The sequence below is a fragment of the Hermetia illucens genome, chromosome 6 (assembly GCF_905115235.1).
Source record: "Hermetia illucens chromosome 6, iHerIll2.2.curated.20191125, whole genome shotgun sequence".
NCBI lineage: Eukaryota > Metazoa > Arthropoda > Insecta > Diptera > Stratiomyidae > Hermetia > Hermetia illucens.
The window spans coordinates 52,547,478-52,562,498 of NC_051854.1; the positions used below are offsets into that span (position 1 = coordinate 52,547,478).

Sequence of the window (15,021 nt, forward strand, 5' to 3'; positions counted from 1 at the left end):
TACCCCACATGACTATATTTGATGAAAAAAAATTTTACACCCCCCTTTTGCATGTATGGGGACCCCCCCTTAAATTCGACGTAAAAGGATGTAATTCACTGTATGCGTGAGCGTTCACAGTTCCCACCTTTCTACCAAATTTGGTCTCAATCGCTATAACCGTCTCCGAGAAAAATGCGTGTGACGGACAGACAGACAGACAGACAGACAGACAGACAGACAGACCGACAGACGGACAGACGGACAGACGGACAGACAGACAGACAGACAAACAGACAGACAGTAGCGTGCATGTCCGAGGGGATATTTCCAGTGGCATGGAAGCGGCAGAAGTTGGTACTTCTGCCTAAACCAGGTAAACCTCCAGGTGAACCATCGTCATATCGACCCATATGTCTCCTGGACACGGTGGGAAAAATGCTAGAGCGGGTAATCTACAATAGATTACTCCCGGTTGTTGAGAGCCAAGGCGGCCTTTCGGATCGGCAGTATGGGTTCCGTAAAGCCAGATCAACCATTGATGCCATCAAATTGGTTACTGGCTTGGCCGAAGATGCAATTCACGGAAAGGGTAGTACCAGCAAATATTGCGTGGTAGTAACCCTGGATGTGAAAAATGCATTCAATTCGGCCAATTGGAATCTAATACGGAAATCTTTAGCGAAGGTTGGTGTTCCCGCCTATCTCGCTGCTATCGTCGATAATTATTTAACTGAAAGGAGGCTCTGGTGTGACACCGATGACGGACCCCAGGAGTATGTTGTTTCCGCGGGTGTCCCGCAGGGCTCCGTATTGGGCCCACTACTGTGGAACATCATGTACAACGATGTATTTAATCTTCCCCTTCCGGGGGAAGCCACAGTGGTGGGTTACGCTGACGACATAGCGCTGGTTGTTGTCGGAAAGCATCTCGAAGATGCTGAGTTATACTCAAGTGAGGCAATCGGTGCTGTTAAAAGTTGGCTAAAAAGCTCTGGTCTGACACTTGCGGAGGAAAAAACGGAAGCGGTCCTCATCACTAAGCGCCGGAAGAGAGATTACGCCTGTATTAGAATCGGGAATCATATCGTCACTTCCAAGTCGACCATCAAATACTTGGGAGTGGTGATAGACAGGAAGCTTAGCTATAAGCAACATGTGCGGTATGTTTGCGACAAATCATCCACTGAAGTATGGCCCTGGCAAGGATGATGCCGAACATTGGAGGGCCACGGCATACCTCTAGGTTGCTTATAGCCAGGGTGGTGACCTCGATCATGCTCTATGCAACCCCAGTTTGGAGGGAGGCGTTGTGGATGTCAGGGAACGCTACCAAACTGAGTTCAGTCTACAGGAGGACAGCCCTGAGGGTATGCTCTGCCTTCAGGACTGTCTCAGATGATGCAGCATTCGTCATCTCTGGAATGATGCCGATTGACATCTTGGCAGATGAGATGGCGAATATATACCATGCGAAGCCAATCTCTCCCTTATTGCAAACGAAGAAGGCTGAGAGGGAGAGATCCATAAATAGATGGCAAGAGCGGTGGGAACGCTCGGGAAAGGGTCGGTGGACTCATAGGCTCATTCCTGCCATCAAGGAGTGGTTGGAGAGACGACACGGTGAGAATAATTATAATCTCACCCAGTTTCTCACGGGGCACGGAGGATATCTCCAATACCTTCACAGGTTTAAATTGGAGACCTCACCCGATTGTCCAAATTGCAATGGAGTCCCAGAGGACCCAGAGCATGTATTCTTCCACTGTCCGAGATTTGTGGAAGAAAGGAGGAATCTAGAGGAGACTCTAGGGGAGGTGCTGGTACCAGAAAATCTGGTGCCGAAAATGCTAGCACATCAAGAGAATTGGGATGCGGTAAACTCCATGATCGCATCTATCCAAAATAAACTGCGAAAAGCAGAGGAGAGGAGAAAAACGCGGTCACGTGCGCCGCGTATAGAAGAAAGGTGACAAAGCTAGAGTGAGCTGACTCCGCCCCGTGATGTAATACCTTATGGTGGTTCCGCGGGGCGGGGAGGGAGTCGGGGTGGTTTTAGTGGGTAAAAATCCCACACGCTGGTGTGTCCAGACCAGTGTCTTTTTGAAGATTTCCACCTCCTCAAAAAAAAAAGACAGACAGACAGTAAACCGATTTTAATAAGGTTTTGTGTTTACACAAAACCTTAAAAAGGAATGCGTAGGAAATGTCGAGAAAAGAATGGGAACGCGGCTTAGAAATGCAAAGAAGAATCACAAAGACATTGGTGGAAAAAGGGCTGGAGAACTTACTGATGAGGTTATTAACGACCTCACTACATTTTTTGGGCTAGCTATTCGTCGACACGCAAATTCGATAGAAGGAATGAAGCAAGCAATTTGGGCAACTTTCTTCCATAAATGTTCTACAGACGAAAATCCTCAGCATCAAAATTGTCCAACAGGCGAGGACAGTTGGTGCAAATGGCGCAAAGCGGAAGGTAAAGGAGAACTGAATAGTTTCCACCACGAGAAGGCACCTTTGACTAAAGAAGTTCAAACAGTCATCAAACCAATCTACGAAGATTTGTCACGAGATGATCTCTTGAACAGATGTTTAGGAGCAGAGACCCAGAATGGCAATGGGTCGTTAAATGCATTGATCTGGACTTTCGCTCCTTCGCACCTTCATTCTGGGGCCAAGGTCGTAGAAATAGCCACTTTTCTGGCTGTAATTATTTTCAATGAAGGATTCAATGGCATTCTCAAAATCCTAGTGACAATGGGATGTCAAGTTGGTCACATATGTCAGGTTTATGCCGACCGCCTAAATGAAGCGCGAATTTGGCGGTCCGAAGGACGATTGACTGACCTGGCTAAAAGAGCCAGAATTGAAACCAGAGAGCAACAATCGGCTTTATAAGACTTTTTTGAAGAAACGGAGGGTGCTCTCTATGGACCAGGTATAACAGATTAATGGCGAGTTAAAATTTTACTATTGATAATCACATTTAAATTTTCAAATGCGTTTTTCTCGAAACTGTATCTTGAAAATCGGCTGCCACCATAGCTCAAAATCTATCCAACCAAATTCTTTGAAATTTTCACGACTTCTTTAATACATATTTCTACGGTCCGCAAACTAGGATAATTGCAATCGGACGGGTCGTTTTTTTAGTCATAAAAAAAGCCATAAAAAAACACCAAAATCCAAAAAATTAAGTTTAAAAGCCCGGCAAAAATTTACCTTTTAATATTTTCTAATTATCCTAGTTTGCGGACCGTAGAATATTGTCCACACATAAATGCCGATTAGTTTTTTTTCTTCAGATGAACACAGCGCCCTCCAGCGTGGCAGCAGAAAAACACTTTTTTTGGAGATGGGTGCATAAATTGACACGTATTCCAAAAACTAGCTACGATATCAAGCTGAAAAATTTATCACATATACTAGAGATATCAATAAACATATGGTGAAATCACGTCTCTATCTTTATCCAGTCTCCCAAAATAATTTTTCAAAAAAAGGCAAAAAAACGGCCTTTACACGGGATGACCCCCTTAACCCTGTAGAAATCCTGGATGATCCTTGCTCCTTTATCTTGGTATAATCCGAGAATTGCGGTTTGATCGAAAGCGGAAGCATATTTGCGTGTGAGACTTTGTCCTACATTACGACGGAATCTATGAGCGATACCATGACCGCCAGGTTGTGGGTAAGATCCGGTTGAATAGGTTGCGGTGGGCGGGTCACTTAATCCGCATGGAAGAGGATGATCCAGCCCGGAAAGTTTATAAGGGCAATATCTATGGTAGAAAAAGAAAGCGAGGCAGACCCTGCCTAAGATGGAGCGATGGCGTAGGCCAGGACGCCAGACAGCTTTTAAGGATATCGAATTGGTGGATCTCGACGCAAAATCGGAGTGTCTGGAGTTCCTTATTAAGGCAGGCCTAGACCGGATACCGGTTGTTGTGCCGTTGATGATAGATATAGATTCACCTTTTTTAAGAAGAAAAGGGGAACTCGAGAAAATTGCAGCTAAACCGGTGGGATTTTATTTTATTTTCTTAGAGGAGCTCAAATTACGAATCAAAACATTTCCGGCAAGATGTGATGAGTGGAATATGAACTAATTGAATCCGAAAATACACTGGATTCCGATCGCGAATGTTTACCTTTGGGAATGATGATGGTATTCATCAGAGCATTTAACAACTCCGAGTGAATTGTTTGTCGAAGAGCGATGGAAAATAATCAAATGTCTAACGATTTATCAATTCTAAACGAATCTTAATTTCAGCAAATGAAGTAGTTTTCATACAATGGCACTGCCGTGACCAATCCTAAACTATTTTGTTCACAACAGCGGCGGGCGCTGTGCATTGCAGAAGTTTTGCCAGCTTTAAAGTGAACTTGATATTAATTAATGTTCATTTGCGCCGTATCCACCCAATTGGAACTCTGATAGCCTCGGGCTGGAGAAGTTCAACAAAGTGAACCCCAAAGAAACGAGTTGGGTATTCCAATTGCACATAGCAAGCACAATTCACGTAATATTGAAGTACAAAGTTGATTAGATGAGAGTGAATGTGCAAAAAATGAAATAATTATCAAATGCGTCTGAGACTGTATTATTCATAGATTCTTGATAAAAGACTGGGTAAGCTATTTGACTCATTGAAGAGGTGAGAAACGCATTTTCCTATGACAAGCATGCGACTGGACGGTGTGTACCGAGGAGTATTCAGAAGACACCAACTATGAAAGCAACATCTTCACGTACTAGCCCCCTTTAAGGTCACACTAGATACCCTTAATGAACTGCAGAAGGAGAGGGACATTCGGTGAAAATCATTGAACAATTTTGACCCGCTATGCTGTCCTAATTTCGAGCCAACTTAGTACAGAATAAGAGTAAAGGCTTAACCACTAGACTCCACTAAGCAAAGGCACTTACTTGTCGGTGTTCATTTCCTGAAAGTCTCTATCGTACAAATTGGACATGGAAATGGCATTCATCTCGGCGTCGGAAGTCTGCGTCGAATGATCTCCCGCCGACGCTCCATTAATTTCACTTCTTCGCATCTCGTCCAGAAAATCATCTTCCACGGCCAACCAAGGGGTCGATTCCGCGCCGGGGCCATTCTGCTTCGAGTTTATAGTAGAGGCGGCAGCCTCTATCAAGTGAAAATTCCGAGTGTCGTGAGCGTTCTCTGCCTGCATGCCATCGTCGTCGACTTGAACGGCGAATGGTGAAATATCATCACCTGAAGCTGTAACGAGCGGAGAGTAGCGTTTACGGCGGTCCTTGAACACTTCATCTAAGGTCATTTCAGGCCGCGACCGGATCGGAACAAAGCATCAACTCCGCGGTTCGAATTTCAGATGTTGCGCGTGCCGCGGTGGCAAGAAAGATCGCAAACTGGATTACCAGCACTTCCGGTACTTACCCATCAAAGCAATCCGACTCGGAGCATTCGCCGCCGCGAGAGTTCACTTGATTTCATTTGTCATCACTTCACCCGAAAATCTACAAAACTTCAGCCGAGGCTCCACTCGTCGTTGCACTGTCGGCCGTCTGTTTACTCGCGAGGGCAGCCCCGGATTCAACTTTGCGGGAACTCCGAGCCGCGACGAAACGTCAGTGGTCCATCTGTTTTGACAATTCTTTTCCCAGAATCTGCCAACCGGACCGAGGCCTGGGAATTGTTTGATCTTTCGCAAAACAGCCAACAGCTGATTTGTGCAGACGCAGGCGCGTGCAGAAGTCGACCACCACGTGTCGCCTCACGAAGTGAATGCTTCGATTGAGTTCGGAGCCGGCGCAACAAGTTGCTCCGTTTTAGGGGAGAGCGACCATTGCTGGGTAGTAATTGTTACCTCATGCGCTTGAAAAATATTTAATCCAGAACTGGACACTTTTGCTTTCTTTCAATCAATTATTTTTAATTAGGCATCGTTGTTAATAGCAACTTTATACCACTGGATGCAATTGAGTCAATACTAGCAATTTCATAGGTTTACGTTCGTTTTCTTCAAAATCCACATAAATTGTATGCTTTACTTAAGGGGGTCATCCCCTGTGAAAGCCGTTTTCTTCGCTCTTTTTAGAATTTTTTGTGAAGAACTGGATAAAGATAGAAATACGAATTTTTCACCATATATTTATTAATATCTTGAGCATGCGAAATAATTTTTCCAACTGATAGCATATTTTGTTTTATTTTTTGAGAATTGTGGGGTCCAACTTAATGCCGGACCGGATCAAATGGGGAGCAACTTACTTTCTCTTTTTTTTGATCCCCTCGTTTAGGGCTTAGAACCCAAACTTTAAAAAATGCCAGGCGATGACGGCTTTACGGTTTCTTACCAGGACCGAGGCAAATCGTCAAACGCTGCCTCATCTCTGCCCTGGGAGCAGCGTGACCGGAGCAACTCCCAGATGTTGAGTGCTCCTTTATATAATTCGCAAAACACAACATGACTACGAATTATATTGAGCGCAAATTCACCTTATTGGCCAGAGCTTGGCCAGAGCTGAAAATATTTTTTTTGAGAATTGTGCGGTCTAGGCCTGCCTTAATAAGGAACTCCAGACATCCCGGTTTTGCACCGAGGACCACCAATTCGATATCCCTAAAAGCTGCCTGGCGTCCTGACCTATGCCATCGCTTCATCTCAGGCAGGCTCTGCCTCGTCATCTTTTCTACCATAGATATTGCCCTGATAGACTTTCCGGGCTGGATCATCCTCATCCATGCGGATTAAGTTACCCGGCCACCATAACCTATTGATCCGGATTTTATCCACAACCGGACGGTCATGGTATCGCTCATAGATTTCGTCATTATGTAGGCTACGGAATCGTCCATTCTTATGTAGGGGGCCAACAATTCTTCGGAGGATTCTTCGATCGAACGCGGCCAAGAGTTCGCAATTCTTCTTGCTAAGAACCCAAGTCTCCGAGGAATACATGAAGATTGCCAAAATCATTGTCTTGTACAGTAAGAGCTTTGACCCTATGGTGGGACGTTTCGAGTGAAACAGTTTTTGTAAGCTGAAATAGGCTCTGTTAGCTGACAACAATCATGCGCGGATTTTATCATCGTAGCTGTTATCGCTTGTGATTTTCGACCATAGGTAGGAGAAATTATCAACGTTCTCAAAGTTGTAGTCTTCTATCCTTATTCTTCCTGATTTGATGTTGTTGGTTGGTTGGTTTTCGATGCTGACGTTACCACCAGATACTTTTTCTTGCCTTCATTGATGTGCAGCCCAAGATCTCGCCTCAAATGGCCGCCTGCTCGATCTGGATGAAGGCAGTTTGTACGTCTCGGGTGGTTCTTCCCAAGATGTCGATATCGTCAGCATATGCCAGTAGTTGGGTGGACTTAAAGAGGATCGTACCTCTTGCATTTACATCAGCATCGCGGATCACTTTCTCGAGGGCCAGGTTAAAGAGGACGCATGATAGGGCATCCCCTTGTCGTAGACCGTTGTTGATGTTGAATGGTCTTGAGAGTGATCCTGCTGCTTTTATCTGGCCTCGCACATTTGTCAGGGTCAGTCTAGAGAGTCTTATCAATTTCGTCGGGATACCGAATTCTCTCATGGCCGTGTACAGTTTTACCCTGGCTAAGCTATCATAGGCGGCTTTAAAGTCAATGAATAGATGGTGCAACTGTTGTCCATATTCCAACAGTTTTTCAATCGCTTGCAGCAGAGAGAAAATCTGATCTGTTGCTGATTTGACTGGAGTGAAGCCTCTTTGGTATGGGCCAATGACGTTCTGGGCGTATGGGCTATTCGGCCTAGCAAGATAGAGGAGAATATCTTAGAGATGGTACTCAGCAATGTGATACCTTATAATTGCTGCACTGTGTGATATCTCCCTTCTTATGTATGAGACAGATAATGCCTCGTTGCCAATTGTCAGGCATTGATTCACTGTCTCATACCTTGGGCACAAGTTGATGAACCACTTGGTGCACCTGGTCGCCTCCATATTCAACCAATTCGGCTGTAATTCCATCGACTCCTGGCGACTTATGATTTTTTAACCGATGAATTGCACGGACTGTTTCTCCTAAACTTGGTGGTGGCAGTATTTGTCCATCGTCTTCAGTTAGCGGGACCTCCAACTCGCCGATATTCAGATTGTTCAATAGCTCATGAAAGTACTCAACCCATCGCTCTAATATGCCCATTCTGTCGGAAATCAGATTTCCCTCTTTGTCTCGACAGGATGAGCATCGAGATGTATAAGCCTTCACCCTGCTGACTTGTTGGTAAAACTTGCGCGCCTGGTGCGGTTGCTCCCTATACTTTTCTAGTTCACAGACTTGTTGGTTCTCCCAGGCTTCCTTTTTCCGTCTGTGAAGTCGTTTCTCCGCTCGACGGAGTTCGTGATAAGTCTCTGCGCGTGCCCGTGTTCTTTGAGTATGCAACATTCCTCGGTATGCGGCATGCTTCCGTTCCGTCGCTAGCTTACATTCATCGTCAAACCCGCCATTCCGACTCCTTTTGCGGCTGGGGCCAAGTATGTTTGCGGCTGTTTCAATGATAACGCCCTTCAGGTGATTGTGAAGATCATTTGTTGATGCTTCTTCTCCAGGTCCTCTGTTGACTGCGGTTATTGCGGCATCCATTTCCCTCTTATAGGTGTCGCGGAGGGCTGTGTTATGGATGGTTTCAGTGTTAACTCTCACCTGATTGTCAGAGAGGATTGTTGGCGGTGTTGTAATTCGAGCTCGGAGTACTATGCCAACGAGATAGTGATCCGAGCCAATATTGACCCCGCTATATGTTCTTACATTCATCAAGGCTGAGAGATGCCGGCGGTCAATCAGCATATGGGGTCCGCATGATTCTCACTCCTCACTCCTACAATTTTCACTCCGGATCCGGATTTCTTCTCTACGGCCCTGAGCCTAGCAGGTGCGGTATATATTCTAAATATAGTCCTAGGTAATCATTCCCTATATTATTAGTGCAAGAATGATATCATCTGTGCCCACAGGTTTGTTTCTATGCAAAGTTTCCTTTTTACACGTTCAAGTGATACTATTTGAATACCAATACGTAGCTGTCGGTTTAAGCAGAAATTTCGGATACCGCCTGCATTAATGATAGTTTAATATTTCTTCTTCGGTTTCTATGCACCTTCCCGCTCAGTAAACGTAGGTGACCCAACTGTTGGTTACTTTTTTCGAGAAAGATCCGATTTAACTTCGAGGTAACCTCGAGCGAGGTAGTCTGGACCTTATGCATTTCTTCTGAGCTTTATGAGCCTCTTTCTACCGACTCCACTCAACACTTGAGGCAGACTTCTTAATTCGACTAAGGATGCTGGTTTGCTCTGTTTTGCCAAATCCAAGTATTACCCTTCCCTGTTGTACTGAATGGACAACTCTATCGAAAGCTACCTTCATACTAGTTATGTCTGGGTTGTTTTCTCAATGCCAACAATGGATTTGATACGCTTTCCAGGTATCGTACCTTGGGCACCCAGTCATAACTTTAACGCAGAATCTAAATTTGAACGGTTACAAGTGCATTCATGCCTATTGCGAAATCAATCCACATGCGATCTGAGAACTTGATATCTTTCGATATTCCCCACTCTCCGACAAGAGATGCCAGGGGATACCATCGTGATGTCCATAAACTCTCGGCTGATGGCATTGAAGAAAGCAATTTCATTATCGAAATTGAGGATCTACAGTTCGATCTCTACCAGATATTCTTATATTCTCGATTCCCTCTTCCCTACTCCCCCTCGAACACCACCTTGTCGTGGTGGGGGAGCCTGTAGTAGTTTACTACTACACTAAGGGTGTCCAAAAATATGAATATGGAAACGATGGATTTAAACTCTCCAAGTGGTAAGAAGTCACTGACTTCGAATCCACCCGCGACCGTGTCGCAGCCGAGGCGCCGATTTTGGAGGCCTCACCACATTCATACTCGCCTACAGATCAATCTGTAGAAGGCATGCTTTCCGACTCAGTGGAAAGTTTGCACTTGGTGCCTACGGCGAAGTTAGCTCCTAGCTGCTAGGAAAGTACGGAAACTTTACAATTGGGAGAAACTGGAAATCCGACTACGGCTGAATTCTGCCTGTCAGAACCTTCTCCTTCATCCTTACCAGGAAGAGCGGAAGAACGGGAAGCTGGTGACGTGGACGCTACTGGTTTAACGCCGGTGTGTGGAAATGGATCCAAGCGGTCCGGACACCATGAACCTGGAAAGGCCCGAAGCCGACGGCAGAAGAGAGCACTGCGAAGGAAGATGAAGCACCTTGGGAATGAGGACATGGACGTGGCTGTACCACTAGGCGCGGTAACGCCCAGAGAAATCGGACACAAGGAAGCGGAATCTCCGGCGAAAGGTGGGGATAAACTAGAAACCCCGGTAAGATCCACACTGGACGCACCAGACTCTTCTGTCAGCGACAATAGACTAAGTTTATGTCGAAAAACATAAAGATTGGTCAAATCAACCTGCAGCATGCCAAAGCTCCCTCCTACCTGTTGGCAGCGAGAATGACAAAGCTGCAGGATTTCCCCTATATCTTTCTGGTGCAAGAACCGTGGGTTCGATTTAACAGAATCTGTGGCATTGGATCAGTAAAGGGGGGCTAGGATCTTCTACGACGAAAGATCCATAAAACCGAGAGCTTGCGTCCTGATGTCAAGACGGTTAGAGGCAACTATGCTGAGACAATATTGTTCCCAGGACTTAGCTACGGTCATCATACAATACCAAATAAATGGCTAGAGGAAAAACATCATAGTTGCCTCCGCTTATTTACCCTATGATTCTTTGTATCCTCCACCGACGCAAGAACTTAGGGATCTGGTGGCGTATGCAGAATCAAGTAGTCTCGAACTCTTAATAGGTTGCGATGCGAATGCTCAACATATTATATTTGTTGGGGCAGTAGCAAATGCAATCCAAGAGGGGAGAAGCTATTTGATTTCATCACTTCAGCTGGTTTTATGACTGCAAGCGTATGGTGCGCCCCTACGTTCGTGGGACCGAGAAGAAGCGAAGTAATTGACCTAACAATCTGTACCCCAAAATTGTTAGAGTTGATTACACACTGGCGAGTGCTAGACGAGGTCTCACTATCAGATCACCGATATCTAGAATTCAATCTGACTATTGCGGGCGAACAGTCTGCAGTACAAAGACGGAACCCTAGGAAAACGGATTGGGCAAAGTTCAATGAACTTCTTGGCAATAAAGTACAGTTCCCTAGGCGACTAAGGACTCCTTTGGTGCTGGAAGATGAATTGAAAACTCTGAACGGCACACTTTTAGAGTGCTATGAAGAGGCTTGTCCTATTTCCCGAGGCCAAAGCGGTAAAACGGTTCCTTGGTGGAACCGAGAACTGCAAAAACTCAGGAAATCAACCAGGCGACTTCTAAATCGTGCTTGCAAAAGTAACAAGGACGAAGACTGGTTAAATTTCAGGAACTCACACCGTGAATATAAGAGGCTCGTGAGGTGCTCGAAACGAGACTCCTTTAGAGCGTACTGTGAGGAACTGGAAGGCGAAAGGGAGACTTCAAGGCTGTGCAGAGTCCTCAAAAGGGATGAGTCGGCCAAGTTGGATTCTCTTAGAAAACCCGACGGTACTTTCACGAGCTCCAGACTGGATTCAGTACAAACCCTCCTGGAAGTACACCAACCGGGAGAACGGGTGAGAGAAGTGGTAGGGGAAAAGTTGACGGTTCTTGCAACCCCTTCAACACGCAAGCGTTGGAAGGGGAACTGGAACACTGCGAAAGCGGTTGTTACCCATGAAAAGGTGAGAGCTGCCATACTGTCCTTTGAACATTTCAAAGCACCTGGCATGGATGGCATCTATCCGGCAATGCTAAAGGAGGGTATGGAGCATTTAGAGCGACCTCTAAGAAATATTTTTCGAGGATGTCTTGCTCTGGGCTACGTGCCTTCTTCTTGGCAACAGGTTAAGGTAGTTTTCATACCGAAACCTGGGAAAGATGACTATTCTAATCCAAAGAACTTCAGACAGATCAGCTTGACTTCATTCTTGCTGAAAGGTTTGGAGAGACTGGTGGAGCGTCACATTCGTGGAAACGCACTTAGGTCACACCCACTTAGTGAAAACCAACATGCTTACCAACGTGGAAAGTCCTGTGAGTCTGCTCTTCATTCTTTGATCACAAAGATAGAGGATGCAACTTTGAATGGTGAGTACGCGATGGGGTTGTTCGTGGACATTGAAGGGGCTTTTGACTGTGCGCCTTTTCAAAAACTTTGTGATGCCGCCAGAGCGCATGGTGTTGATGATGCTTTAATTAAGTGGATCCATGCTATGCTAACGTAAAGATTGTTGTGCGCTGAGGTAGGAGTCGATCGCTACCTGACTACGGAAGCGACGAAGGGCTGCCCCCAAGGAGGTGTGTTTTCGCCGCTTCTGTGGAGTATGCTGATCGACTCACTGCTATGCGAACTGCAAAATTTGCCAATAAACGCTCAAGCTTATGCTGATGACGTGGCTGTACTTGCTGTTGATCGGGATCTTGGAACAGTGTGTAGGAATATACAGCGTGGCGTTGATTTGATAGAAAGCTGGTGCCTTAGACATGGCTTGTCAGTTAATCCAAATAAAACCACAATGGTTTTATTCACAAAAAAGAAAAAACTGGATGGACTTTGTCTCCCTGAGATGAGGGGTACTACCCTTCAACTCTCCGAAGAAGTGAAATATCTGGGGGTCACTCTAGATAAAAAACTTATTTGGAACAAACATGTAGAGGTAAAGATGAAACGAGCTCTCGCAGCTTATGGGCTGTGCAGACGGACCTTTGCCTCGACATGGGGACTCAGGCCTCATGTGGTAATGTGGATATATGTTGCCATCATTAGGCCGATGTTCGTATATGCATCCGTAGTGTGGTGGGTTAAGGTGAGACAAAAAAGTTTTCACCGTAAACTAGACGCACTGCAAAGAACTGTTTGTCTGGGTATCACTGGTGCCATGAGCACGACATCCGGCGCAGCTCTGAATGCACTACTCAATTTGCAGCCACTGGATATATTTATTCAAAGCACTGCAATGAGAGCAGTTCATAGACTAATTCGATTAGATCTATGGGGAAGCATCGGATGTGGGGGGCACAGAGAATTGGAAGAGCTACTGGGAGGACTGAATCCAGTTCTTACAATGCCTTCCGATTCTCGTGTCCCCATACATCTATTTGGTAGAAGATATGAAGTTATCCTGAAGCGTAGAGAGGACTGGGAAGACCCAGAGGAATGCGTGGCGGGATATACGGAAGTCCTCTACACCGATGGCTCAAAAACAGAAGAGGGTTCTGGAGCCGGAGTCTACCTCTCGAATAAAAACGAGAAGTGGGCTTTTCCTTTGGGACAATATGCAACGGTTTTTCAAGCCGAAGTTTATGCGATCCTAAGGGTGGCAAACTGGGTGATTGACGAGCGGTTGAAGGGCAGGCGCATCGCAATCTGCAGTGACAGTCAAGCTGCACTGAGGGCATTGAACAGTCCTTTGATCACCTCGAAAATCGTTCAGGAATGCAGAAACCGTTTGAACTCTATGTCTAGATTCAATACGGTGGAACTACTCTGGGTACCTGATCACTGTGGCATAGAGGGAAATGAAATCTCGGACGCTTTAGCGAAAGAGGGGTCAATCTCCCCTATGCCGGGACCGGAGCCAGCAATTGGGGTATCAGTAGCATTGGCTAAATCTGTTTTCAAAAACTGGGAACAAGTTTCCCATAACGACAGGTAGCAGAGCTTAAATGCTGCTCGACACACCAAACTTTTCTTGCCAGAACCCAACATACGTACCGCAAAGTTTATCCTGTCGAAAAGCAGGAGGACTTGCAGGTGTATTGTGGGCATTCTGACAGGCCATAATTCACTAGCTGGGTATATGTTCAGAATAGGAATTACAGAAGATGATACGTGTCCCTCCTGTAATGAGGAAGCGGAATCCACGGAGCATTTTCTATGTGAATGCCCCGCCTATGGACGCATCAGGCATCAGATCTTTGGTGCCGATGTCCTCCAATTGCGACGGGTAGCATCACATCCACTAACGGAAATCCTGCGATACGTTAACGAATCCGGAATATTCCGTTAGACGGGGGAGGCGAGTACAATGGGCCAACACGGCCTGAGTGTTCAGAAGCTGTAGCTTCTCCCCCACCATACACACACACACACACACCCTATTCCCTAACAAATATGGTGGGCCATGAGAAAGGTCGCAAACTCCGAGCTGCATGACATCCCTTTGTCGGGAAAAAAGTGACGAACTTCCTAATCCAGCAGAGCGCATGTTATCTCACCGGAGAGCATGGACATCATTCAAAAGACAATGGTAGAGGAAGGGAGGCTACTCAAGAAGTTCAGGGTGGTCCTACGGGAAATGACGGGTGCTACCATCATCAAGCGAAATGTTAAAAATAGCATAATGAAGATGGAAGAACCGCTGGACCTGATTGCACATCAACAAAACTCCTAGAAGACAGCCGGAGAGGAGCAAAGAAAAAACACTTTGGAAGCGCAGCCCCTAGTTGTACAAAACACGGTGCCCCCGCATGCTGGAGGGGGAACAAACAATCGACGCGAGGTGAAAAAAGCGTGGACCTGCCACTAAGGATGCAACAAGAAGAATTCGGCGAGGTGATAACCAAGCAGACCAAGCAGCGTTGAAAAAAGAAGAAAGTTCCCCAACAATAATGTAGGTTGAATAGCGATAGCAGTGACTCCACTGTAGCAAAGCCGAAGTCAAGTAAAATGACGACATCAGCACCAAAGAAAAGAAACCATGGTCAAAGGTCACTTTCATCAAACCGAATGAAAATAGGTCTTTCACGGGAGTTCTTCGAGAAGTCCGAAACAACACTGTAACAGTGTGAACTAACCATTAAATGTAATACATAGTGTGAATTAACAATTAAGTTTACTACAACTGTATTTAATATACATTCAACTGTCAAATAAACATGATTCCACAACATACTGGCGACGAGGACGGTCGTGTTTTTCGTTTTTCC

At 45.7% G+C, this 15,021-nt stretch overlaps 1 protein-coding gene across 5 annotated transcripts in view; it reads right to left on the bottom strand.

Moving 5' to 3' along the window:
• Positions 1-5,728, bottom strand: part of LOC119658942 (anoctamin-1) — a 53,948-nt gene extending 48,220 nt beyond the window's left edge. For 3 of the 5 annotated variants that reach the window (XM_038066801.1, XM_038066800.1, XM_038066798.1), the window contains exons 1-2: positions 5,409-5,728; positions 4,916-5,231 (exon numbers count right to left, since the gene is read on the bottom strand). In XM_038066801.1, the coding sequence (XP_037922729.1) occupies positions 4,916-5,231; positions 5,409-5,412 (320 nt within the window). In that variant the 5' untranslated portion in view covers positions 5,413-5,728. The remainder of the gene's footprint in view (positions 1-4,915; positions 5,232-5,408) is intronic. The other 2 variants (XM_038066799.1, XM_038066802.1) reach the window with 1 other exon arrangement.
• Between the last annotated feature and the right edge of the window lie 9,293 nt (positions 5,729-15,021).